Here is a 27,062-nt window from a genome sequence, read left to right on the forward strand (position 1 = left end):
ACAGCTTCATTTTTATATATTAATTTATTTTTTTTAACACATTTTCTGTTTTTGCTTTTAATATTATCCAACCCAGTAGCTATAAAGATAAAAGGAAACCAAAAAAAAAAAAAAAACTAGCTCATTTTTTTTTTTTTACCAACCTGAAGCTAGTAATTCTTCTTAAGTTTAACTTGTGATATTATTAGTAGCAGTTTGTAGTATTAGTATCATTAATACTATATATATCGCTGTTTAGAACAATAAAAATGTTTGGTCCTTTGGTCCCTTAGGGGTGAAAGAGTTGCAGTTCTACTTTTGCTATTGGAAACATCATTGACCTCCAAAAGTCAAAGTTCTGCGCTTGCTGAGAGATGGTGAGAGAATAAGAGAAAGAGGGAAGGAGAAAGAAAGTCTGTCAGTGGACGTATAGAATAGCTTCTTCACTCCACTGTTTTTTTTTATCTTCAAGTTTTAACCCTCATTTGTCCAGTAAAAGCCACAAGCGCCACTTTGTTCCTTATATATATATATTTATATATATATATGTGTGTATATAATATGTATATAGAAATCTATTTGTTGTTGCTGCTTTTTTGTTTGTTGCTTACTTAACAATTCAAGTCTTAACAAGAAAAAAGTTCTGTTGTTCAGTCCCATCGTGTCTCTTTTCCAGGTTTTCCTTCTTCGGTGCCATCTGTAGCTGTTATGTCCCCCGTAGAAAGCGCCATTCTTTTCCTTTCATTTTTCCAGAACTCCTCTTTCTGCTCTAATCTGTATCCTCATGTGTTGATAAGAGTGTTGATATGTCTCCCAAAATCTCCTCACGTGTTGATTTTTTTAAAACCTATGTTTGCTCTCAAAGAAAAAAAGCTGACCTCCTCCAAGATATCTTCAAGTGTGTCCTATAAACTCTGGAGAAAAAAAAGAGAGAGAGAAAGATAGAGGAAAAAAGAAGAGTGACTTTAAATTTCACTCCTCATTAAACTTTCAATCCAAAGACCCATTTCTTTAAACTTTGTATATTTCAGTATGGCTCCATTATATCAGTGTAATGGTCTGAAAAGAACTAACCTATGCTGTCATACCAATCAGTCTTTTTCAATCAAAGTAATGACAGATTTTCCCACAAGCTTAGTCTACAATAGAGTTCCAACGAAACAAAAACTACACTGGTAACGATTTATTTTACAATACATCAATAATCCTGTATTAACATGTTAATAACATAGCAAGTCACACTGTATTACTTGGTAACAAGAAAAACTTTATTTTATTTTATAATTACTCCAAAATTAAGGTATATACTTTCAAAGTAATTAATTACCTGCATGCAATTATAAGAATTGTATGTAACTATGTAACAATGGGGACTTTTTGGGGGTAATTACCATTAGGTCACCACATAAGTTTCCCCACACAGTTTCAATGATTATTGGCCACCACCTATCTAACAAAGTTTATTCTTTATTTAGTCTTCTAGGTTTGGTTTTATGTTATATGCCAAGGAATAAACAGCATTTTACTAGATAATAACACATTCATTTATTCATGTGCATGAAATGAATATCAGTTACCGGTACCTTAGATTAGATTAGACAGATTTATTTTGTCATTTTGTGTACATGAGTGTATATAAAAGGAAATTCCATTTAAAACAGCTCTAGAAAATTTTCTTTTTTAAAGTGCAGCCTTGAAACACAGTAATAACTGGTAATAACTGTTTGAAATCTAACAAGTCTGACTTTACCCTGTCTGCATAAAATTTAAAGCACAGCACTTACTAAAATTCTCCATGAACTTTTTCTTGTTACCTAGTAATATAGTGTAACTTGCTACGATATTACCATGTTATTACATGGTTATTGATTTACTGTAAAAGAAAACATTACCAATATCTTGGATTTGAGTAGCCTAGTTAAAGTCGAATCAAACAGAGAGTTTGTGGCAGCACTTAAAACCTGCTGTTCAAGGTCTTCAGCCCATTGGCCGAGGTTTTGCTATGTTGCAGTGGTGAATAGGCAAACATTGTAGGAGCTGTAATTGCAGGGCAAGGTGTTTCTAAAAAGCTTGATGGCCCCCAAGCATGATTAATCCCCTTTGTGCTTGAAGGTTGAGTTGTTAAGTTATAAGAATAATACAATTCTGCAGATAACCGTGCTCAGTGCAGACAGTACCTTCTATTTTTACTCATCAGTCAAATCGCATTACATTCAGACTCTGAAAGGCTTCTTTAGAGACTCAATTTGAAATTCTGGTCCTGATTCTCCAAACCAAAGTCACATTTTTCAGGCTTTTGCAGCACTGAAGAACAATGAGCCAGCAGAGTTTCTTTTTTAAAGTTTTCTTACTTTTCCTGACCTCTGCATGACCTTCGCAGATCCTTTTAAATGCCATTTTTTATTTATATGACAAACTGAGGCAACAAACATCTAAAATGACTTTGCTTCTCTCCTTTATCACCTTCTTCTGCTTTCTGGACATACATTATTTACAATACAGGAGTGCTAGCCCACTGTTTAGAGGTAAATATCAGCGTTGTTTGTCAGGACTATGTTTTAAAATTCCTAAACCTTTGAATTTTACAAAATGTTGCTTTTGCTTATGAATGAGACTCATGAGTTTTTAAGTCATAAATCTTCAAATGGATGTAATGGAATAAAAATAATAGTTTAATCCTTTTATGATCTGATTATATTATAGAAAGTTTTCTCATGAATTTAAAGGAATCCTCATGGCTCGGAAATTGAAGCCAAACAATTTAAACCCAAGCTAAATCTTGAGCTGACAAAGAAACCTTAACATTTAACCAGTGAAATGGCTCAAAGCTCACCTGTGCTGCTGCAGTAAATACTGAAGGTAGGCTGTGTCAGTAAGGGCGGCTGGCATCCTTCGGTCTCTTTAGCTGAACTTTCAACCTCTTCATCCCGATTTGAAAGCCGTTCATGGCCTGAATAGCTGCCTGTGCACTAGCGGGGTTGTCAAAGCTGACAAAACCTGTTAGAGAAACATCAAATTTGTTTAACATCTAGAGAAGAAAGACTCAGGACGTTGCCCAAAATAAGCTTTAAGCCAAAAATCTAAGTTTATGAAAAGAAGAGCTGTTGGGACACGTTGAGAGCTGTTGCTGTCAAAACACATCACACTCCTTTGTCTAGAGGAGATGTAATGTTAGGTTGGTTAACATCTTGGTTTTTGACCTGAATTTTGCAGAATATGACAACATATTTCAGTTAAATCATGAAAAATACATCAAAGATCCCCCTTTGTAGCTTTCTGTAGATAAATAGATATTAAAATTAGAAAAAAAACAAAACAAAAACAAAACTAGTAGCATAATATATATTAAAGTGCTCATCATTTCAGACTATTGAACTCATTGGGGGCTTCCTGCACATGGCAGCCAAAAAATATCAATGTTCTTAACAAGAAAACATTGACAAATCAAAACGAAGGGATAACTGTAGAGGGGGATGCAGAGTTTTCAAGGGTTCTTAAAACTCTAAATCTGAAAGGTATGATACACATCTGTTTTCAAACCCTCATAAGGCAGATACCAAAACTAAATGCCCTAATGGAATTTGTCCTTTATGGAATTATACTGTATATTATTCGTGAAAGAAGGTGATAGAGCCTGATTTTATATATGGGAAATGGATGGGATACACAGAGACATCATTCTTAAAAAGAAAAATCTTAGAAATATTCAGATAATTGAAATTATAGCTCCACGGTTAGTCTAATCTTGACCGTTATGTTTACAGAAAATGGCTCTTGAATTATGGTTGTTTCTGGTGCAAGTATAAACTTGCCTCCTGTGCTGATTGTTCCTGTCGGCTTTAGAAAGGAGGTTCTGAGGCTTACCACATTTACACCCTGTGTAATTCAGTCTGACTGGCCAGGCTACAGTAAAGCACTATTAAAAGACTAAGAGAAAAGTCTAATACTGGTTGCTGTTTCTTATATACCGCTATAGGGGCCAAGAAAATACGTGCAAGAAGGTGTTCTGGTCAGAACAAAAAGGTGTATTCACCCTAAACACAGCATGCACATCGTGAAACATCGCAGCTAGAGCAAAGACAGGAAACCTGGTAATGGGAGGATGGATGGAGTAAAATATGTGGAGATACTAGGGAAAATCCTGCAAAAAGCCACTAGAAACTCAAAAGGTTCAACATTCAGCATTGCAACATTTGAAAACATGCAAACAGAACTATAATGGAAGGGTTTAGATTACAGCATATTAGAACAGCCCAGTCAAAGCACAGACCTAATTCCGATTGTGTGATCCGTGTCTGGGCTTTAGCTGTTTCACAAAAAAAGGATACCAAAAGTTTCTTTTTTTAGAAACAGGTTACTCCTCTTACAGCAGTAAATGCAAGAACAGGTTGTTCTACAGAATTGAGGCCTGAATTCAAATATACACTTTTTTATTGGTAACAGATCTGAAAACCAATCATCATTTCTGTCCCACTTTATTCACTACTTTCTGTTTGGTTATTACATGAAATCTCAATAAATGTTATTTTTATTTTTTTATTCTATAACTTGGGGGGAAAAAAATCAAAGGTATTGGTTTTTGAAAGCAATGCATTCAAAACGACCTTCAAATATATATATATACATATATATATATATATATATATATATATATATATATATATATATATATATATATATATATATATATATATATATATATATATATATATATATATATATATATATATATATATATATAAAAACAAAAACACACTGGAGGATCCAAACCCATCAGTGTGTTCCTATCTAAACCCACCCCTCCTCAAACCTATGCTGAACTTCCTGTTTTCATCATGCATAAAAAGCGAGCCTTGAGATTTCAGTGACCAGAAACTGCAGTGGAGTGTGTCTCCGCTTGATGTGCTCCCATGTGTCTGCGGTGCCATTAGGTACAGTTAATGACCCATGAAAAAAAAACAACAGGGGCCTTCTCGCGTACAGAGCCACCTGGGAAACTGTGGCTGGCTTTCCTGGATCTGGTTTGGCCCATTAGGGGTGAAAGCTCAGCAAAGACGATGATGCCAACATGAAAGTCAGATGCAATAAAAGAAGGTGACCCCCCCACACACACATATATAAAAAGATAAAACTAAATGGATACGCTGTAACATTAAACATTTTCTGTAGGTATGTTGTTTGGGGCCTCATTAATCTAAGTGTATCCCCTCTTGCTCTTTTCAGAGCTAATTATATCAAAGTGTTGCCTCCTTACCAAGGCTCAACATAATGTGTATTTCTAATGTACTACTCAACATTACAAATAGATCTTCTTTCATGAGTATCTGTTATTAAGCCCCATCTACAAACCAAAGCATTCAGCTCTGGGAATATTTTCCTTTTCTCAGGCTTCTGTGGTTTAATTTAAAATTAACCAAACAATCACTGTTCAATAAACATCCTGCTCAGGTCCTCCCCTGAACAGACACTGTCAAGCTCTCCAGTGCCTGTAAGGTTAAGTTAGTGTCTAAAATGAGCTTAATGAAAATTGGAAGTCTGGAGGTGTGTGATTAAGTCTTAGCAGTTGCCAGTATTGACAGGAAGAAGGGGTTACAGAATAGTGACGAAGATGCTGATACAGCGGCTTGAGGTTTCTGGGTCAGGCATCTGCCAAAATGAAACAAGGACATGGAGTCTGATCGACTGCATCTCGGATAATTTGAAAGCCATGTACTCAGAGCATCTTTTTCTCTGTGTTCATGCCAAAGCACCAGGAGTCATCAGAATGTAAATTGGGGCCAGGCTGTCTGGGATACGATCAATTCACAGTTTGCAGGTTGTCAAATTCTGTCACATCCGGGATAAACTGAGAAAAGGAAGGATTTTAAATAAATCATAAAAAAAAAAAACATATTTTTCAAATTAGGTATTCAGTAAGCGGTCTAAAAGATGAGCATATACTGCTCATCACCTGGACCCTTCATTAGCTGCTGTTTTGTTCCCTGGTCCTACAGTTATAATACAGAAATCATCAGAGCAGGAAAAAAAAGAAGATGACGCATAAGCTCTCTACGAAGAAGTTTGCATTATCCCAGGTTTTTACAGAATTTACATCAGGGAACAAAACTGATTATCTGAATACTAGAGAAGCTAAACCTGTCCTGGAATTTCATAAAATTATTATAGTCATTAAACTGCATTAAATATGTGTTAAAATGCGGCTGATTACATAAGTGTGTTGTAAGTTAATCAGCTATTTATACACAATCGTCCTTCCACTTTGAAGCAGCAGGACACTTCCTTTCAGTCTCTATGAGAAATCCCCATTGAGGCTCAAGCAAGAGAGAAAGCCCTGATTGAATAACACTCCAAAATATGTCACTTTCAGTGAGGCTAAACCTCTTAGGGGGTTTATGGAGCAGGGGGGATGGGGTTGTAAAGCTGGATTCTCATTGCTGATTGGCTAACATACTTGAGGATTTTTGACTGACAGTGGCCAGACAGTGAGGAGGTTTTCCTCATGATTTGAAAGGGAGAAGTGATCACTCAGTCGGAAAAGTCATCTTGTGTTTTTAAATAATTATTTTGTTTTATCAATAGATATGTGTAGCTTTAGGTAAGCATGTCTTTTCTGACATGAAAATTACTACGTCTATCTGAGTTAAATCACTTTAAATCTCACCTTTCACCTTTTGTTTTTTCAAAAGGCAGAGAAATGCTATTATGCTATTTATGTTTTATATAAGGAACACATGAAGTGTTGGATCACTACGAATAACTTGCGTGGACTTGAAGAAGAAATATAAAAAGCTCAAAAAGATGGAAATTATTTTAACTGTGGCAATATCGTTTTTAAACAATTTTCCGTGTGGGCTAGTGGTACTGTAATAAAACATTATTTTGCATATCTTTGTCGATGTGGCGTGAATGGACCAGTATGTGTAACTCACCGAAGCACTTGCTCTGGTTAGTTGCCCGGTCCATGAAGACCTTAGAAGAGATGACTGTACCAAAGGGCAGAAACATCTGCATGAGCTCATTGTCTCCAAACTCCTGGGGCAGGTGGTAGATGAAGAGATTACATCCCTCTGGACCTAAACATGGAAGGAAAGGAACCCATGTCAGTTTGAAAAGCATATTTACTGTATTTTATGACATCAAGACAAAATAACTGAAGAGAGAGACACAGTTGTCTATTGAATTGGTCCTTTGTGGTTTTCAACGTTCAATCTGAATCGGTAGATGGCTTCAAATAGTTTTACAGAATAGATGCACTTTATGTGGACTAGTCTTTCTTTTTTATGTGGATTTGTCTTTATTTTATTTTCAAATGGTAACTCACTAATTTATAAATAACTAAAAATAACCTCAAACTTATAATACATGTCTCAACATGCTGGCTCCTATTTATAAATGGGTTTCCTAAATCTTTTTCGTGTCACATTAAAATTCTTATCCACACTCATTCAAGCCTTTTTTTCACAAGTGAAACTTTTTTAAGGACTGGTGTGGACATGTCCCCGCCAACTTTGGACTAGGAGAACAGTTTCCACCAATAAATTCAGCTTTTTTCTTTTTTTCCTCTCCCTCTCCTGCTGCTCCAGAGTCCTGCCTATTGGTGTAATGTCACTGGATCTGTCACTTTGACATATAATATGATTGGTAGTCGCTAATCACTATATTCTTTATAGCTGCATGATTGAAGTAGAGAAAAAAAACACAGTAGTGCTCAGTGAATTCTAAATAGTAGCTACTTTCTAATATGTTTAAGTAAAAGTTACAGGTTGGTTAAAAGCGTAGGGATGCCATCCAGAAATATTTTAGACATTCAGAGCTTTTTCAACAAAAACAGCAACAGACAACTGTTGAGCAATAAAGTACTACCTTCCCAAGTTAGTACTATAATGCAATAAAACAGCTTTTAAATGTTTTTGTTTTCTTTACTATATAAAAAAAAGCATTTCAGCTCGGCTCCTCAGTCAGCGGACCATGACTCACTGTGAAAGGTAAAAGTTAATACACATCTGTTGTTTTCTTATTGAATTTAGGATTTCTGATATCCCAAATGAAAATCTTGCTGATATTTTCTCACACAGAGGTGACCTGACGATTTTTTTTTTCCTGGCATCATTTTATTAGTAGGCAGCTTCATAAATGTGTTTATCAGCAGAGCACAGAGAAACAAGTATGGACAGCTGCAGCTTTAAAGATGAAACAGATTTACTGAGATATGCAACATTTAATACAACATGTCTCCAAGATTACCAGAAGGTTTACAAGAAGAAAATGCTATGATATTTTCAAAATGCAACATATAATTTGGTCTTTTGTAATTCAGCAAGACTCAGAAATAGTTGTGCTAGCCAACCCAGAGACAGATGGAGAGTCCAACTCACAAGTGAGACAGACGTAAAATTGAAATATAAGAAACCTACACGAATTAAAGCACAAACAGCAGAGTAATATTACGTTAATCAATCATTTGAAATATAACTTTCAATACCCAGACTTTGACTTTCAACAATGTAAGGGACAAAAGTCAAAATTAGATTTTGCTGCTTGTGAGGGTAGGTAATCACTGATACAGCTGCAAATAGAAATCATCCATTCATTAACCCACCAATCAAAAACCACAACAGTTTAACAGTTTGGATGTCTGAGAATTATAATTTGCACAGTGTTGTGTTAATATTTGTTCTTTTAATTTTCTACAATTTTTCCAAATGGATAGATAGATGTATTTATAAATACAAAGCATTTCTATTCATTTTTAAACACATTTGTTTACTCAACTGACATTTATTTTTTTCAGTTCAATATAATGGATGGATGTTGGATGGATGATAGATAGATTTCAATAATATCTTTGGACTCAATTTTGAAAAATAAAAAAACCTAAGCGTTCGAATTGCATAACTGTAGGACCATCAGCCTTCAACCTTATTTTCCCCACCAATTTTCAAGACAGCTACACCCTTCCTTATTTTTAGCCAGTGCTTCTGTGTATAAAACTAGACTTTCTAGTGACTTTTTTTATAGTGGGAAAGAATGGATTTTGGAACTTGACCATTTTGTAAAAAAGCTTGTATGAGCAATACAAACAGCGACTTTTAAACAGAGTGTGCACGAGGAGAAACTGGCTCATTCATGGTCTCACACGCGTTTAATAGACGTTCCCTCTCGGGAGCAGGTAAAGGGTTGTGCATGTGCATTTTAGAGTGGAGATGGCGGGTCTTTTCAAAAATTTGCCCAAATCTTCCAATATACCTTTCATTTAAATTGTAACATTTCATATACTTTTCCTGATTATGTGGGAAACTTTTTTTTTACCTTAATAAAACCCTATACTGACAAACTTTAATTGGCAGTCTAGTGATATCGCCAGAATTTTCTGTCTGACACAGTTTTTCTTTCTTCCTCCCCTTTTTTCAGCTATGCAGCAGGTGTGAGCATAAAAAATCACCATGATCCACTTTAAATATTTTTATGAAAGCTGCCCCAGTTTTCCTACTTTAACATTTTCATAATTCTTGTCCCCCTTGGCTGCAGCAGCATGCTTCTTACAGGTTTATTACTAAGGATTTTATTGTTACTTACAAAAAAAGAGCATATGACTATGTTGATCATAAAAACAGAAAATTTAATACAGCTGCATTATCACTGCTCTCCATCTATCTATACTGTATCTTTATGGTGTATATAATGTATAAGTTACCTAAGTTTAGGTGTGAAATGTAATATTGTTTCCTCAACCTTTCCACTCTGTTTACCCATTCCACAGAATTGAGATGTGTACACTGTAAAAGCAATATTGGCCTCTCATGCTCATCTCTGCTTTATATAACCATTACAGTAGGATGGGATGTGTGAAGTGTGAAAGTAATAATGTTCTCTCACCCTCACCTTCTCTCTGCTGCTGCTGCTGGATGACCTGCGGCGGCTGGGGCAGTGTTTGGCCGATGGGAGTCAGCGTGGTGGCTGGGTAGATTGCTGAAGAAAGGGAGAGGGAAATAAAGAGAGGCTGGTGTAAAAACAAGAGGTTCCAGCAGAGAACGGTGTCAAGGATGCCTAAGGTCGTTCATACAGGCGTAACGTGTCCAATCAAAGGCGCTCTGATGTGTTCTGACGCACTGTAAACACCCTGTGGTAATTATCTTGCAGATACTACATGTTTGGCATTTATGAAGTCTTCTTTTCACCCACCTGTGTATTGCTGTACACCGGTGAAGGCTTGCTGCAGGGTGTCGGCGGCGGTGGGGCTCTGGGTAGAGTAGGGCGGCAGGCCATTGGTGTACACCGTCTCCACTGCAGGGTGCCCGTTTGGCTGATGAGGGATGCCGGTGAATCCGTTGACGATGGGTGTGACGATGCTGGGCACGGCGGACGTGGTGATGTTGGCTGGCGGAGAGCTAAGGCCTGCTGGGGATAAGGTTCACCGTTACTGCATAAGGAGCAAGCCTTCCCTGCGGACTTATTTTAAACTAAAAAAACACATTGGTTCCAATGCAGGTGTGCACATAGTCACAAACAACACACACACACACACACACTCACACACGCACATGATATACTGCCTCCTCTCTCTAATGCAAGGACACGGGTGCGACGTGAGTCTGTCACATATCCGCCGTTTGTCGTGACACATCCTGCAGAATAGCTCGGAAGTCAACCTGTGAAAAATGAGCCTGTCTGTTGTGTTTGTGCGATACCCCACTGGCTCCTATTGCTCAAGATGATGAAACCACTATGCAACTTCAGAGCAAAAAAAGAAAAAAGCAAAAAAAAGGGGAGGAAAAGGGAAAAAAGATGTGGTGTAGATAGAAGGAGATTACAGAAGGAGATTTGCTTCAATGAGCAGGTGGCTTGTACTCAAATATGCCTCTTACTTTTATACATAGAAATAAAAAACAATAAAAAACTTGGCAGTTTGACAAATGGGTGGTTTATAACATATATGGTATAAGCCTGACAGGCTGCTGCAGAGAGGTTCATGAGTGGAATCAAAATTGCAAGCATCCTGTTCTCTGCCGTTCAATGCATTTTTAAAAGAACCTCTCGATTTATAAAGTGCTTCCAATTACGCCACAGAATGTCAAAGTACCCTTTTGGAGCGGAATTTCACTTTGTGATCCCCCCTCCCCCTTAAAGGATGTTCTTCGTGGTGAAGCATTTTGAACCAACTGAGGAACAGCTCCCTGGAGGACCTTTTCTCAGTCTGGAGGCCTCACACCCTGATTGGACAGATAACCCTGGTTGTCACGGAAACACTTTAGCACCATTTCATATCCCACAAGCTGGTACCTCTGTAAGGACATCACTGCGAATGGTGGTTCACGGCAGCTAAACAATCATATCCACATGCACGGAAAATATACACTGACACAGACGTGTAAGTAAATAAGTAAGTTGAAGCACTGGGCAGTACAATGTGTTTGGTTACTTTTATGATTCTGCACATATGACTTTTAGTTTTTTTTGTATTTTCTATGCTCTATTGTCTTTTTTATATCACTTGTGTTTCAGCATTTAAGCCACGAAGAGGCTGACAGTCAACAACAGTGGCGAGCAGGGGAATTTTCTTTGCCTAGCCAAACTTGCTGTGTCTTTTGCAAAGGTTTCCTCTTTTTCTTTCCCTTTTTTTCTGGAAACTTCTTCAAGATTGCTTGTTTCCTGCAAAGCTGTGATGAATTAGATGACAGCTTCAGCCCATTCTGCTACCAGAACCCAGGAGACTACCACTCCTACCTCGAGGGCTGGAGGTGGCTATAGTCTGCCTGGGCCACACACACTCTTCTGTACCACCAGATAATGTATCCTCTCCATCATCAAGCCAATTCATTTTCCAAAGCTTAGCAATACTTTGGAATAGCAAGCTAATGTATATTCACCAGCTGTTACAATAGAGGGAACAAGCAGTGCCCTGCACAAGAATTTATACTGCTTGAATTTCTCTTCCCTTTTGTCATAATACAATTGAACACTAATTGATTTTTTGTGCAGTAAAAATTAGCAAATGTTTGTGATGTTGAATTATTTCTAGAATTATTTCTAGTCAGTGTGTTCAAGAGTTGCTGTTCAGAATGCCTTGATACTAGCTTTGCATATTTTAGACATGTTTGCTCATTCCAATGTTGCTACATTTCTTGCAGGTTTGCTAATATGTTCAAATTCTTCTCATCTTGATCTTATCCCATGCTAAAGAAAAGCATTTCACATCCATGTGCAAAATATGCACTATCACTTCTTGACTGGATCTGGTGAGTTTCTTAGTCATTTGTAATGTTAGTTGTTCATTAATGTCCTCTGACAAACCTCTGCATCAGTTTGTTACACTGGATTTCATGTAGGAAGGTCAGAGTAAACAAGACTAAACAGAACATACAGAGAGAGACATATTCTAATTTTATTTCATCTTTATATTATCTATCATAGAGCTATTTGTTGCAAAGGACTACTCTATAACAAATAAAGAGAGTTCAATTATAAATCCGCTCTAAGCTGAACAAACAAGAATAAACCTGGCCTCTGTTTGCCACTAAATGTAAAGAGGGTGCATTTTTGTCCACAAGTGGATCCAACCTTTATAAAATCCTGCAGCTGTGATGACACATAATGTGATATCAAGGCGACTGTCTCTTAAAACGGTATGAACAATAACAATTTATACTATTGCAAGGGCTGTAGCTGACACATATGAACTCTTACATAAAACTGCAGTTTCAGTGTAGCAGTAACAAAGGAAAGAAGAGTTTTGTCATCATGTAGAAAAACTACAACTAGAATTGTTCTGCATTTCTTACAAACAGAATTTATGAAAAACTGTAATTATTTGTTCAAAACCAAAATGCAGATACAGGAGGGACAATTTGTGTGCTGAGGCACGGAATAAGTTTATGATAGACAAAAACAATAACATCCTGGAAGTTAAAACAGTAATTACACGGAGAGACCTTTTATATGGCCCAGTCATCATATTTATCCTCACTGTCACAGCGTTCCCATTTTCAGCATGAGCAAAGCCTAAAAACTTCTCTCCTCAGCTGAAATGAGGGAGTATTTCCTACTGTCCTGAAATTGGAAATAAGACATTTTCATTTTATACCTCACAAGACATATAGTTCTGCTATAGTGGAAAATGGTATTCATAGCTTGTTTACAATGCACATGCAACAGTGCAGATCTACATGCGGCTGTCAGCTTGCACAGCGAGTATCGGTCCGAAATAATGACATGTTGTTCCCCACTTGGGTATGGTTGAAGACAAAGCTATGGGGTAGCAGATTATATATTCTATACAGTTGGAGCTTTACTAAGAATTCATTCCTCGTTTATTCCACACAAAGACAGTCAACACTGCAAAACTGTATGGATAAGTGTAAGTCACATGCATTTATTTATGTCATGAATACAAAATTACATCCATATTACTGTCAGGTTTTTTTTCCGAGGAAGGGAAACTGTTGATTTGCTCTCCGCAGTGATTGCCTCATGGAGCAAGTCTTCGAATATGACAGAGGTATTTATTATGCTAATTATGCATTCAAATCATCGAGGAATGCCATACCCGAGCTAGAGAGTGCAGTCATTACCAGCACAAGGACTGTCTTTTGCTGGAGCAAGTAATAAGCACTCAAAACAGATGCTTTCATCTAACTGATTTAAAATGTGATGCATTTACAGTCAAGGAGAAAATGTCTGTCTGCTGTGAATAATAAATCTGAGTATGGGAGAAAGAGCTTTTTCAAAGGCCAGCTTGCATACCAATAAAAACCATGAAATATTACACATTGGTCTTTAAATAAGTAAGCTATTACTTATCTCTTAGGAAAATCAACTTGTATGTAGTGCAATATTGCTAACACACAACTTTGAATACACATGAACACAAAGATTTCCATTCTGCTATTATCAAGCCATAGTATGTTCTGTTGTTTAAGGTGAGTGTTTTTCATTTTAGTTTGGCCTTCTATGTGTCGATGACAAGTCTGTGGCTTTTCTGTTTGAATATATCAAAACCACATAGAGACATTCAATATATATCACAGGACAAAATGGGCATATTTGATAAGGAGAACCTAAATAAAGTCCTGTGTGTTATTTAAAACACATAACATTTTTTTTAAACAAATGCTTATTAGAGACAGACTATAACCAAGTTCTGGTTCTGTCTGATTTTTCTTTTTTTGTGAGAATCAAACTAATCCCGAAACATTTTTATGGTAATTAAAAAACAAAGATGTCCTATTTATGTTCTTATACTTTGCAAATAAAATGTCATAGGTCATTCCAATAAATGGAATGACCTAATATAACAATTTATTTTCCACTCATAATATTGATGTTTACTTCAGTCTAATATGACCTGCTCTTTTATGCTATGTCAACACAGCAGCTGTTGGTCGAGATAAGCTGCTGTAGAACCAGTCAATACATTTTATTATGTTCAAAACCAAGTTTATGACGCTAGATAAGATATTTTTTTTAACGTTTTATCTGCAAACAATTACCTGGAAACACACAAACATTTGTAAGGGAACAAATAATCAAAAACTCAATTCAAAGTACAGATTGAACAAGCTAGATTTTATGTAAAATTGATGTGGAAGGCTAAACCATCAGTGTGATTAAACATAATGTGGAATTTTATGGTATATGTACTACTTTTAATGAAGAACTGCATTGTGAGTTGGTATAAAGAAACAAAAGTGATTCTAAAATTGGTTGGTATCAGTGAATCATAAGACTGTAGCATCTAATTCAGTTTATGTTATCATAGAATATAAACTTTAAAAGCTCAAACCCCCCAAAAAATAAACATTTCAGTTAACTTAGAGGTGCAAATACACTAAAGGTAAACTGTTCATCAGATGTTTAACCAGTACATTTGCAGAGTCTTTAACTAATTTCCAACAATTATTGGCTTGCAATGACGTTACACAGTTACTTCTGGTTAATGAAGTGTTGGTTAGGCCAACTAAAAATGGCTGCCAATGTGCAAAAAAGATGTTACTCTTCGTCCGAATATTTTCATGCTTTAGATTCTAATTCTTGGAAGTTGAATTGTGTGATGGAATAGAGCCTTATGCTTTATCCAAGAATGATTTAACTTACGAGTTCCCCAATATCTCAAACTATCTAGTGTTACAAACAAGCTTTTGCACTGCCAAACAATTGGAAAAACATGGATGCCTACAACTTTTTCGTCTGTGGATGGATAAAAAAAATCAGAGTTAAGATCCTGAAAGACAAATCTTGCATCTTAAATAGTCGTGTAAGTAACGATTATTATATGAACTTGTACTTGCTATGTGTGTCTGTCAACAAAAAAAGTTCAAATAGAGCATATAGATCAGGCATCCCCAAAGTCGGTCCTCAAGGGCCGCTGTCCTGCAGGTTTTAGAGGTTTCCTTCCTCCAGCACAGCTGATTTTAATTGAAAGCTAATTAACAGGCTTTTGCTCTACTGCAATCATTATAATCAGCTGTTTTAAAGCAGGGTAACCTCTAAAACCTGCAGGACAGCGGCCCTCGAGGACCGACTTTGGGGATGCCTGATATAGATCTTCATATAGATCTAAATCATGCTGTTTTGACGGGTTCTAGCAACATGAACAATTATCTTGGACCATTTAACATACAGCTGTTACTGGTTAGCAAGCCATTCTTTCCCTGCATATTTTCGTGAAATCCTTAGTGCGAGGTCCTTTTTTGATAGCTGGAACCTGAAAGTATCCTTTATCGGTCTCACGATTTGATCTTTTAGAAAAACCTAAAAAAAACACATGCAAAAGGCAAATGATCAAACCAAATGATGATTGAATGCTAGCTAAACACGCGGTTCTAATCAACAACTCGTTCTGCAGTCCAACACTTCATGAGACAAATAAGTAATGAGGCAGGCGTGACATCAATAGCAAGTAAAGAATTGCAATGTACTGATAAAAAAATAACCTAGAGAGCAGTACGAACTCACGGTTCTGTTCAACGTAACGAAACAGAAGTAGAGCAGCAACATTTTAGTTAATGGGTTCCAACTGCTGCATGTGCTACGCTGTACCATTATATGAGCTAATCATCACTATACCTTTTTTTAACCATAGCCATTGCAAAATTTTACTGATCAGCATAAAATGTATAAAACTTCAAAACTGTATAAATTCATAGTTTTACTTATGTGTGATCCATAAATATAAAACTTTAATTCAGTAATCTCTTTAAGTCCAAAGTTTTTCAATATTCTTCTACAGATGCCATTGTACAGCTGACAACATTTCCATTCAAATCATGGTGATAGATATTACTCTAACCAGAAGTAATTGAAAAAAAGCGAATCATGCTTTGAGGCCTGCCTGAGTAGATTGCTGTGGTGCAGCTTCTAAACTGACAGTGCAGATTACCAAAGTGTGTTTGCAATATGTTCACAAAACATGAAGACACATACTGAGGCCTTTACTTTCTTCATTACATCCCTACTACAGCAATGTGCTGGGCTTTATGATCCCTGAGTAATCCGAGTAAAAAAAAAAGAGCTGTGACTCTGCTTGTATAAATCAGAATCTCAGCTCTTAGCCACATCAGAAACTGGGGAGTTGATGACTTTGTCCTTGATAATACAATTAATCTTATTTTAATTGGCAATATATTAATGTGGTAGTTGATATTACTGTTAGCCCAGACATACTAAAGCTGGGAATACTACAAGATTAAAATATAAACCAAAAACATTTATGTTCCAATATCGAACAGAACAGGCCCAAATCAAAACAGCATAAAATAAATAATAATGAAACCACATTATGATCTCCTACAGAATTTACCAAATCTTACCAAGTATTGAGGTCTTGATTCCTGCACTGTAGCAAATGTATGGCAGGAGGGCAGCCTTAGACACACTGGTTGTTTCCCGTTTATCTCAGAGTTTCAGGGACAACTCAGTTTATTCATTTTCATAAGCTGCTTTCCATCTGCTTCCACATTGTATGATGGCGTAAATTCAATGTTTTAGAAATGGTCCATGAAGTAGTCAATAAAATATGAGCTGATTTCATAATAATAATAATAAAAAAGATTATACCGTACTGCTGTTGCAGCCACTTCAAGCAATTAGCATGATGAGATTATTGAATCTTTTTCTCTGCCTCAGGGGTATTGACACTAGGTCAACATTATGACATTTAAGTAGCTTTTGAGCAAACTCCATAGCATTAAAGCAAACTTGCATAACATATTAACTCTTTCATTTCCAGTGGTCATTCTTTGTAATTTCTTTAAGCCTAAAAATCTGTCAGCCTTTCACAAAGTATCTATGATGCAGTAAGGGACGCATAGACTGAAGGCTAGACATTTTTGTTTCTTAAAGCTATTGCTTTTTTTCTGGCACCATTTCTCATATTTTTGTGGGAAGCTACAACTAGCACAATATTGCTATATAATTACAGGGTGATAAAGAAAAATAGCTTTGATGAATGGAGTAAATTTCTGTACTCATGTCATGGGTTTAAGTTTGACAATGAATTTTCCCTTGCACATTAATGAGTCATTGCATTACAGTACTACCTCCTGTTTGATGAAGCAGCAGTGCAAGGGCAGGGGGACTTGTCCTAAATGGTCATTGATATTTGTTATTTGTTGGAGGCTTTTTGTCAAATGTTAGATGCTACAGTGTTATGTTTATCCATTTGATATAGTAAGAAAATGAAACTGACTGAAAGCTACTGACTGATGTGGACTGAAAGCTGAAGGTCAACTCTAAGGTGCTCCATTAAGTCACTGTTTTATTTAGTTAGTATTTGATGAATTACTTTAAAATTCATAGTCACAAGCTTGTAAGTTAATATTTCATAGAATATAAACCTCTAACCTTATTCATCCACATCACTTGCTTGTTTTAGAATTAATGTTTCCATAAACCACATGGCCAGAAGCCACAGAAGACAGGTAGTATTAAGAAAGATCAGCGCGTCAAACAGCTCATTAGTTTCCTGGTGTTTGTCACCATGGAAGGGTTCTGCATCAGTGGTGTAACCGTGTTTGAATCCAACAGGGATGTCGTGCCACATTCAGTCTGTCTGTCAGCGGGTTGTCCCTGGCTGTGCAGAGTCTGCAGTACATTTTGTCTAATGTGCACTTGTGCATCTTGTATGTCTTCACTGCAGAACAGCACTATACAGCAGAACATTAGAGAGACTTTGATTACACACTTCTCTCATCCCAAACAAAGCATCCTTGACACTGCGTGTTCTTTGCCACATATACCCAGCGGGATGCACATCTCTCTCCATTTATCTTTTCCTTTTACTGCATTTATCTTGCCCTCTCCCTCATTCCATGTCCCTGGCTTTTCCTCTCTCTCCCCTTGGTTTTGTTTAACTTTCTTTTCTTCTGCAGCACTTAGGGAGCAGCACCTGGTGAACATTATTTTCAAAAAGCATCATCATGCATCATTGTAAGGATACATTCTCTAATCAGCTGAGCCATCTGGCAAACGGCTTATGCACCATCAAGCCTAAATGGTTTGCATCTGTTGATTGAGTGCGTGTCTAATTGTTTTCGGGAGAGACACCCTTAACCTCTGAACCTTTATGCTACCATATAAGTTGTTATATTTTGCTGTTAACATGTTGTTCAATTGATTATTTCTAAAAAGATGATGACTATAAAATCATTGATAGAAAAACCTTTCTTAGTTTGATGTACCTTACATACAAAACATAAAGAGTAAAACATAAACTGAACGAAAAACCATTACTTGATTGATGAGACAACTTTAATGCATAAGATACATATTCTAAAATGAAATTTGGATATTACGATGAATTATTCCATTGAATCGAGGCAGGCATCCTACAGTCTCTCAGTAGTGTCAGAATTCCTTGGCCTACTTTTACAGACAGCCTTGCCAGTAACGTTATGTATTCCTTCAATGAACTCTAAATATGTCACAGTCACAAGTATGAGGTTTGTGTGTGTGTGGGTGTGTGTGTGTGTGAAAGGGGGGGTTCGGGGCATAGAACTGTGCAAACTAGAATCAGCAGGCCAGGGTACCAATTCCTGCAGCTGCTGCCAGCTAAATCAAATAAATGAATGAAGCAAAGAGGAATAACAGACTGAATATTTATGACAGTCCTTGAAACTTTATGATAACCATCCTTTTTCCCTGGGATTCTGAATACATTATATTCAATGAGAAAGGGTAAGCTGGTGAAAACTAAATAAATAGCCATATTTCAAATATACTTGATTCAAATGGAGAAGCAGTTGCAGTGAGTCCTGCTCAGGTCTGAACTTTAAACCAATCTGAAGTTCTTTACTCTCGCTCACTTCAAAATGTCGTTGTATACTGTAGGCGTTGTCAAAACACTGTCTAGGTTCAGAAAGTGGTGGCAAAGCAACCTTTAGAGGCCTAACTGAAGCCTGACAGCTCAGCTCTTGTTAAGGTAATAAAAAAAAAACAGAAACTTAAAATGATCCACAATTACATAAATAATTGTTAAGCTTTCAAAGATAATCTGTCTTTTTCCATTGGCTCTAGTGTGGATATTTCAGTTTTTCCTCAATACACCTTGCACGTTCGCCCTGTGTCTCTTTATCAGTTTTAAGTGATGTCACCGGCTCATTCAAACTTACTCCACAAGTCAGCCAAAGTGCATCCCTCCAGATATCCACAACTTGCTGTAGAAGCAACTTGTACCATATGTCAATAAAGGACTACCATTTCCTAAACTGTTCTCCAAAAACACATATATCTCTTCAGCCAAGAAAGACGAAGGTGGTCTGAGAAGAAGCATAAACTAATTCTTGTTTCTTAGTCTTTGTATTTGTTCTTCTTTGCTTGATTAATCATTTATACACTTTATCACATAAATTATTTAGTATTGGATTTAATTCCTAATGATTATCTGTTATATATAAATTCTGAATAAAAGGTAATACACAAGACTGATCCCAAATAAGCAGAATAATGAGAAACATATCTTGACTTAATTGCACATATACAGGATAATTTTTTAACATTATAGTTAACATTAATTAATCATTATCACTTACCTTTCTTTACATATAACAAATAACAAAAGTTGAGCTTTTATAGATGACAAAAGAAAAATGAGCAAATTTCTTTTAGATTGAGGCAGGTATTCAGTTTTCTATAGACTGTAGGCCGAGAGATGCACAAACAATCCTAGTTGAATGGAGGACAAAGCTTTTCACAAGAACATCCCTCCCACACACATAGAGACACAACTAAACACACACACGGACTGAGCTTGCAATGTGATTGCACTATCTTCAATCAGCACCATTGTGTTGCAAAAATACAGGTATGTGCACTGAACACAAAGGTCTGAATTGCAATATACTGTCATTGCTTTCGCTTGTCAAAAATAAGAGCTTCTCAGCAAGACTGAGCTCTGGTTTTAATCATTGTCTCAGATTGATTATGCCTGCCCAAAAGTGCACAGTTTGCACTGAAAACATCAATGTGAATATTTGACAAATGACTCTTCTCTCTACATATATTACCTTGTGTTGAAGACGATACTGTGTGGGCCTACAACAAGTATCAACTGGTAAGGTAATACTTAAGGAAGAACATTTGTCTGTAGGTGCAGGTGTCCATTCTCGGAGATGGTCAATTTTAATAGGGTGCAATGATTAAGCAACAACCCTAAGGATTTAAAAAAAAAATGCTCAGGGTTGTTCTGGTTAAACGCTTAACTAAATAAAAAATTGTATCTACCATGTAGGATCAATAAAAAAACAAACAAACAACAAAGTTGGAGATTTTTCTAATAGCTGTTGCTTACAGTAGCAAATCCTAGAAGACGACTTTTTGTAGTCACCAATAAACTGGCATTATTCTGGCTGCTAATTTTTCTGGTCTTTGTAGCAAAGTTCTTAGTTTATTAATTTCAGTATCTTAAGTTTAGTCTTTATATTTCAAACTATGTTATAGAAATCTTATCTTAATCTGCTTTATCAATTTATATACCTAGTTTGGTGTATGTTTGAGGTCATTCTTTAACGGTTAAACTTTTGATTAACTGTGTTTAGAATTTTGTCCAAATTTTGAAATTAGTTCACCTCTTTCCTCTCATACACTATGCAACGCACCTATACCTATGATAGCAAAGCTGTCAGGGGCAGTCCTGATTAGATAAATGTCACTTGTATTACCTTTTCTTTTCACTTCCTGTTTTATTTTGTATTCGTTTCCTCTCTCGTTTTAGGCAGCTTCACTTCCTGAGTTCCTTCCTGTAATCAGGATCTGCCACAGCCTAATGCCATTCACCCGGTGTATGTGCTCCTCTTTTATTTATTAGACTATTTAGTTCCCACTCTTGCAGCTTCCCTTTGCCAGTTCGTCTTGGTTCTTAGAGCTTATCGTTCCAGCCTTTTTGCCTGTTAGACTTTAGCTTTCTAGTGTTTTGACCCCAGCTCTCATTTGGACCTATCTTTGCCTCCGTTTTTGATACCTCTGTTTCTGCTGGATTTTTTGGTGTTCAACCTGGGACTGTATTAAAGGAACTTTGAGTTTGAATCCACTGTGTCAGGTCTTGCATTTGAGTCCTTTGTTCCTGAGCTGTACAACAAAAGCAGCCTCACAACATAAGGCTACCCCTATCATTGTTGATAGCCTTAAACATCAATACCCTCTCATTTCTTGTCAATGTGGCCAATAGCTCAATCTTTATTTCATCTCACCATAAAATCTTTTTCTAATCGACATTTATAGTGGCTTGAAAGTTAGGGGAGCTGAAAATATCAGTGTTTGTGTCCACTTTGGAGCAAAGATGTATTTATTTCTCCTTGGCAATATAAAACTCAATTCTGGTCAGTGAAATGAATCTATCAAATTCCAAGTTCCATTTTTATATTTTTTTCTGGAACTTCCTAACAAACCTTGTTTCTTCTAATGGTGACAGTTTGGGGAAGGTAGTAGGACTGAGGTGTTGGCTGTTTTTTATTTTTTTATGTTTTTTTCTTCTGGATGATAATTCAGAAAAGCTCTACATAATTTCGGATTAGGCAAATTAGACTTCTGAAATAGGCTGCCCTGAAATCCTCAATCTTAAAACAATGTAGTATCTGTGGACAAGTTGGTCAATATTTGTTGTTTTTCTTATTCTCATCACTATCTGGCCAATTGCTTTCTTCATCTGTTGATTTTTGGTGACCCCTCTTTGGTGGATAATCCAGGTCTAGTTAAAATACCCGTCTAGTTTTCTTACATCCTGATTAACTTACCAGAAGATGAGCCTACAGTCTGCGTTGGGGAGCAGGAAATGCAATGGATTGGAGCCAAACTCTTTACTTGCATTTTACTTTCTGGATCTTAACCACCTCTGGCCCAGTTACAGGATGTATTTGGATCTGCTTCTGCTGACAGGCAATGTTGTCAACACAGGCTTAACAATCGAGTGAAAGGCAGGGTTTACCTAGACATCACTGGGGGTATGTATGTATGTATCTATCCTGCCTATATGTGCCGTTTTGAAGCAGTATAGAACAGAGAAAAAATACACCAAATTCAAATCTGTCCATCCAGTTCTCATTAAAAAAACAAAATTAACCAGAAACATGCTCACAATGACTTCAAGACCACATTGGGTTTGTTTCTTCTTCCTCCAAGTTCTGATTCGGGTGGGAATTGTGCGTGGGAAGACCCAACAAAATACTGACAAGAGAACAAAATATTTTTCCCATAAAAGAGCAAAGCTTTTGTAGAATCTGTATTACTATGAAGACTTAAAAGAGCATTTAAAACAAATCTCTGTACTGGTGACGGCTGTGTCTCTGAGATGAGTGGCTTTAAAGTTACCAAAGACTTTGCAGAAGAAACTAAATACTGCTGAGATGACAAAGAATGATAGTGGAGCACAACAAAGACTAACATACTGTATTATTTATTTAGGCTTGTGCTTCTGGTGAGTGAAGAATCTTGAAATTCTTTCTAAAAGAAAATGAAACACTGCTGAATAAGCAAATCTCATGCAGCATGTAGGTGTTTCAAAGTCCTTTGCAGTGTATGTGCATAGGGGTTGTTTGCTATGGAAAATAAAACCAACTGCATGTAGACAATATGCAAGTGCCTAAGAGCACAATACCAAAATACTACAGGGAAATGAATGCCTTATCTATAAAATTAGTAATTGATATTCTTTGCTCTGCTACTGGTACAGTAACAAAAAATCTCAGCATTCACAAACAACAAAAAAATGCTAATGCTTTCTCACTTTCTCTTACTCTCCAGAGGAATAACTTTGGGTTTCCAGTAAATAGGCACTCTTTCCTAAGGCCATGATGTAGATTTAGCTTTGCATACACACACTCACACTCCTTTTCTTGTCTATAATTAGCAAGGACCATGTGTTTACTTCCATTAACTTGCATTGATTTTTCAGTAATTTTAAACCTTTTTTATAGCCTACACAAAACCGCTAGTCCTAACCATTACCTAGGAATGCTGAGCATAAATCTAAACTTTACTTTACTCAATTCACACCTCCTTTGCCCTAACATGCTAGTCAAAAAAGGAAGTGAGGACCAGCTAAATATGCTCACTTTGCTACAAATGGTCCCAAATTTGAAGATGAAATTGGAAAAATGGTCCTTAGTTTGAAGCAGTAACTGGGACACACTCTCAGACATACACAGCAACAAGCAATAGAACAATAGTGTTAGAGTCAAGACGACACTGACCATTACCAAAGAGTACCGAGACTGAGACAAGGCCAAGACCTTTACAGGCCGAGACCTTCAGACAAGGCCAAGACCTTCAGAGGCTGAGACCAAGACAAGGCCAAGACTTTTAGAGACAGGGGTGGGCAATCTCAGTTTTGGAGGCCTAGTATCCTGTAACTTTTAGATCCATCCTTAGTCCAACACACCTTAATCAAGTGGCTGAGTTTTCTCCTCAGTATGCAGGCAGTCCCTCCAGAGTCCTCTCAATCATCTAATTACTGAATTCAGGTGTGTTGAACCAAAGGCACCTTTTAAAGTTACAAAACACCGGCCCTCAAGAACTGCAATTGCCCACCCCTGTTCTATTTTCTTGGTCTCGGTTGTTGTTGTCTTGACTACAACACTACTGAACAACATATAAACACACATTATTTAAACAGGCTTTAGCTTGCCCCCATAATACAAAAACACAATTACAAAAGGAAAGGGAATGAAACTGAGTGCTCACCAAGGGTTTGATGAAACTCACCCGACACCGGGGTCATGGGAGTTGGTGGGAGGCTGTTGATGTTGAGCGCCCCCATCTGGTGGATCTGTGTGGCAGGGAAGGCCACGCTAGGCGTAAGATAACCGCCGTGGGTTGCTGCCATGATGGCTGCCTGCTGCTGCATGAGCTAAAGAAGATGGACATGGAGAGATGGGTGGAGGACAGGATGGAGAGAAGAAGGTGATGGGAAGAAAGATGGCGATGGAAAATAGCAAATGGCCAACGAGTCAGGAGGACATGTAAGAAGAGATAGAAGAGTGAAATATATCAAGGGTAGACAAGAGGGAGGGATGTATGGTGATGTTGATGGATGGATAGTGCATGGAAGTGCAAAGAAAGTAGAGCGGAATAAAAGAAAGAGAAGAAAAAGAAGCCTGTCAACCTATGTTTAGTGAATCTGCCCGTCCTCGCAGCAGGAAGCCTGTCACCAGCTGCAGAAACAATTTAATAGCTGTCTGTTGGGCTCATACAAATCAAGGCATTGACATGTGCATATTATCTCTGTGCTCAAGGGACAGGCAAAGTTTGCAGAGTTACAATGCCTTTTTTCCTAACAATTGTCAAACTTCACAATACTTTGCTCGGCTGCATAGAAATGCCAGAGTTGCCTCCTACTCTCATCTGCTATTTCATGGGCTCATGTTGAATTTTTCTTAAGAGTTTGTGATGATTACAACTCAAAGCTTGACTTTCAGTCATATCTTAACTTTTCCCCAATTTTGTAAATTATTTACCACATAGCTGTAAAAAGAGTTATTTTCTCTGAAAACACATTCTGTATGCAGAATATAATTTTTGTATCCAATATCCAATTTAGCAATTTCACTTTTCCTAAAATAGTCCATTTGTAAAGCATTGTAAAGTCCTGCTACACAATGAATTGTCAAGTACTGAATTCAAAATCAGTACTTTCCCTAACAGTTTAAGTAACTTCCATCAATAGTATCTCAAAAATTAAACTGACACTGCCTCAAAAACATATTCATAATCTGAAATGTTATCACCTTTTATACATAACTGTAAATGTCAGTTATTTTCTGGAATTTTAGAAAAGGAGAAAAACAGAAAATAACACAAAAAAGCAAGTAGAAAAACATATGTATCATCCAAAACCTTTAACAAATAAGTACCAGAACAATATATTGTAAGTAACTCCCAAACCATTTGGTTGGATAGGGAATACTGTCCACACAAAGCAACAGTGAAATCAATAATATTTAAAACCTGCTCCAAGACTTGCAAAGTTTAAAGCCATCTTCTGTAGCAGCTTTGTTTGTGAAACTCTAACTGCTTGAAAAGCTACAAATTGATGGGTTTAAATTAATACACTTAATACTCATGTGCCAACCTATGTCTGCTGCCTATTCTTACTGTTGTGTTCGCTGTTACGATACCATTTACCAAGATGGTTATAGTCAGCCTTCTATAACTCGGAGAACATTTACATGATTAAGGGACAAAGGTTTCAGCAGGACCTTGGGAAAAACAAACAAATTACTCTAACAGTGTCTTTTAATTTCTGTTTAAGAAAAAAACAGAAAGTAGCAGTTGATCTAGAAAGCTGCTGCCTGCATCCTCACTGAAACTAAAAAAGTAAAGCACAAAACAAGTTCTAAAGTCCTTACTTCAGCTCCCATATTCCAAAGAATATACTTTAATACTTCTTTTTATATTTCTTTTTAAGTATAAATCATTAGGTGGCTTACCACCACATTACAGATTTGTTTTCATTGTATCAATTCCCAAAAAGATACCCTATTAGGTCCATTCTATTCCATGAACCAGAACCAAAAATGGAGAAGCAGCATTTCGTTCTCATGCTTCACCTGTCTCAAACAAAACTTCCAGAAGTCTGTAAAAATGCAGAAACTCTAAGTTGCTTTAAATTGAGCTTATAAACCTAATTGTTTAGAGTTGCCTTTCAGCACTTTATTTAAAACAGTTACTGAAACATGATCAGTTTAAAGTCCATATTTTTTCTTTACCTGCCTTTGTCATGTCACTACAATGTACTTTCTTTTTTCTTTTAACGTGCCATTCCTGTACGGCACTATACGAGGTATTATTACTAAAATATATAATACAAATAAACTTGTCTTGCTATGTTTTTGCCATGTTATTCTTCCTGCAACACTTTCACACATAAACACAACCTGAAATTATTTAATTTGTGCTGCAGAGTTACTGTGTTACTCACAGGTGTGAGATAATTATTACAACGCCTGTTATAGCTCACCTGGGTGTGATCGGGATTTTAAGTGTTTGAACTTTTTGAGTACATATCTCGAAAACAACAACAGCACAATTAGTTGTACAAACAAATAAATGGAAACCATGCATCATTTTCCTATTATGCCAAAATTGTGCACAAAGTTCCCGTAAGATGTTTGGAAGTTTGGGTTTGTAACATGACAAAATGCAAAAAAAAAAAAAAAATCTTGGGGTTTGAATATATTTGCAAGGCTATAGTATCTGTATAAAAGGAAATTAAATAAAGCATATTATTTAGGCAAAGGCATATTTTTAACATACTATTATAACAAAAAAAATAAAATTTTAACGTATTATACTTTAATTTCCCTCTAACATTCCATTATAAGTATTTACTGTATTTCGCTAAGTAATCAGGTTAGAAAAATTGAGTTTCAAACTCAATTCAGGCCATGTTAGTAGTACCACGGTCTTACTGTGTTAATGTCTATTTGCTCTTGCTGGACAATCCAACAAAGTGATACAATCAATAGTCTTTCATCCCCTTTGCATTTCTGCTTAGCATGAACTGAGAAGTGAGAACTGAAGCCATTTCCCATCAAATGCAGCCCAAGGAGTGTTTATTCATATGCATAGGACATGCTCACATGCACCGCTGCTTTAAA

General features: G+C 36.6%; 1 protein-coding gene across 11 annotated transcripts in view; it reads right to left on the reverse strand.

Annotated features, from left to right (window-relative positions):
* Positions 1–137: 137 nt before the first annotated feature.
* The window catches only part of celf5a (cugbp, Elav-like family member 5a), a 314,625-nt gene continuing 287,700 nt past the window's right edge, over positions 138–27,062 (reverse strand). For 2 of the 11 annotated variants that reach the window (XM_038299240.1, XM_038299239.1), the window contains exons 7-12: positions 24,169–24,313; positions 10,162–10,374; positions 9,856–9,948; positions 6,909–7,052; positions 2,813–2,976; positions 138–893 (exon numbers count right to left, since the gene is read on the reverse strand). In XM_038299240.1, coding sequence (XP_038155168.1) covers positions 2,849–2,976; positions 6,909–7,052; positions 9,856–9,948; positions 10,162–10,374; positions 24,169–24,313 — 723 coding nt within the window. In that variant the 3' untranslated portion in view covers positions 138–893; positions 2,813–2,848. Of the gene's footprint in view, positions 894–2,812; positions 2,977–6,908; positions 7,053–9,855; positions 9,949–10,161; positions 10,378–24,147; positions 24,314–27,062 lie in introns of all 11 variants that reach the window. The other 9 variants (XM_038299235.1, XM_038299233.1, XM_038299244.1 and 6 more) reach the window with 6 other exon arrangements.

This window comes from Cyprinodon tularosa, unplaced genomic scaffold (assembly GCF_016077235.1).
Source record: "Cyprinodon tularosa strain WSP-4 unplaced genomic scaffold, ASM1607723v1 ctg420, whole genome shotgun sequence".
NCBI classification, from domain to species: domain Eukaryota; kingdom Metazoa; phylum Chordata; class Actinopteri; order Cyprinodontiformes; family Cyprinodontidae; genus Cyprinodon; species Cyprinodon tularosa.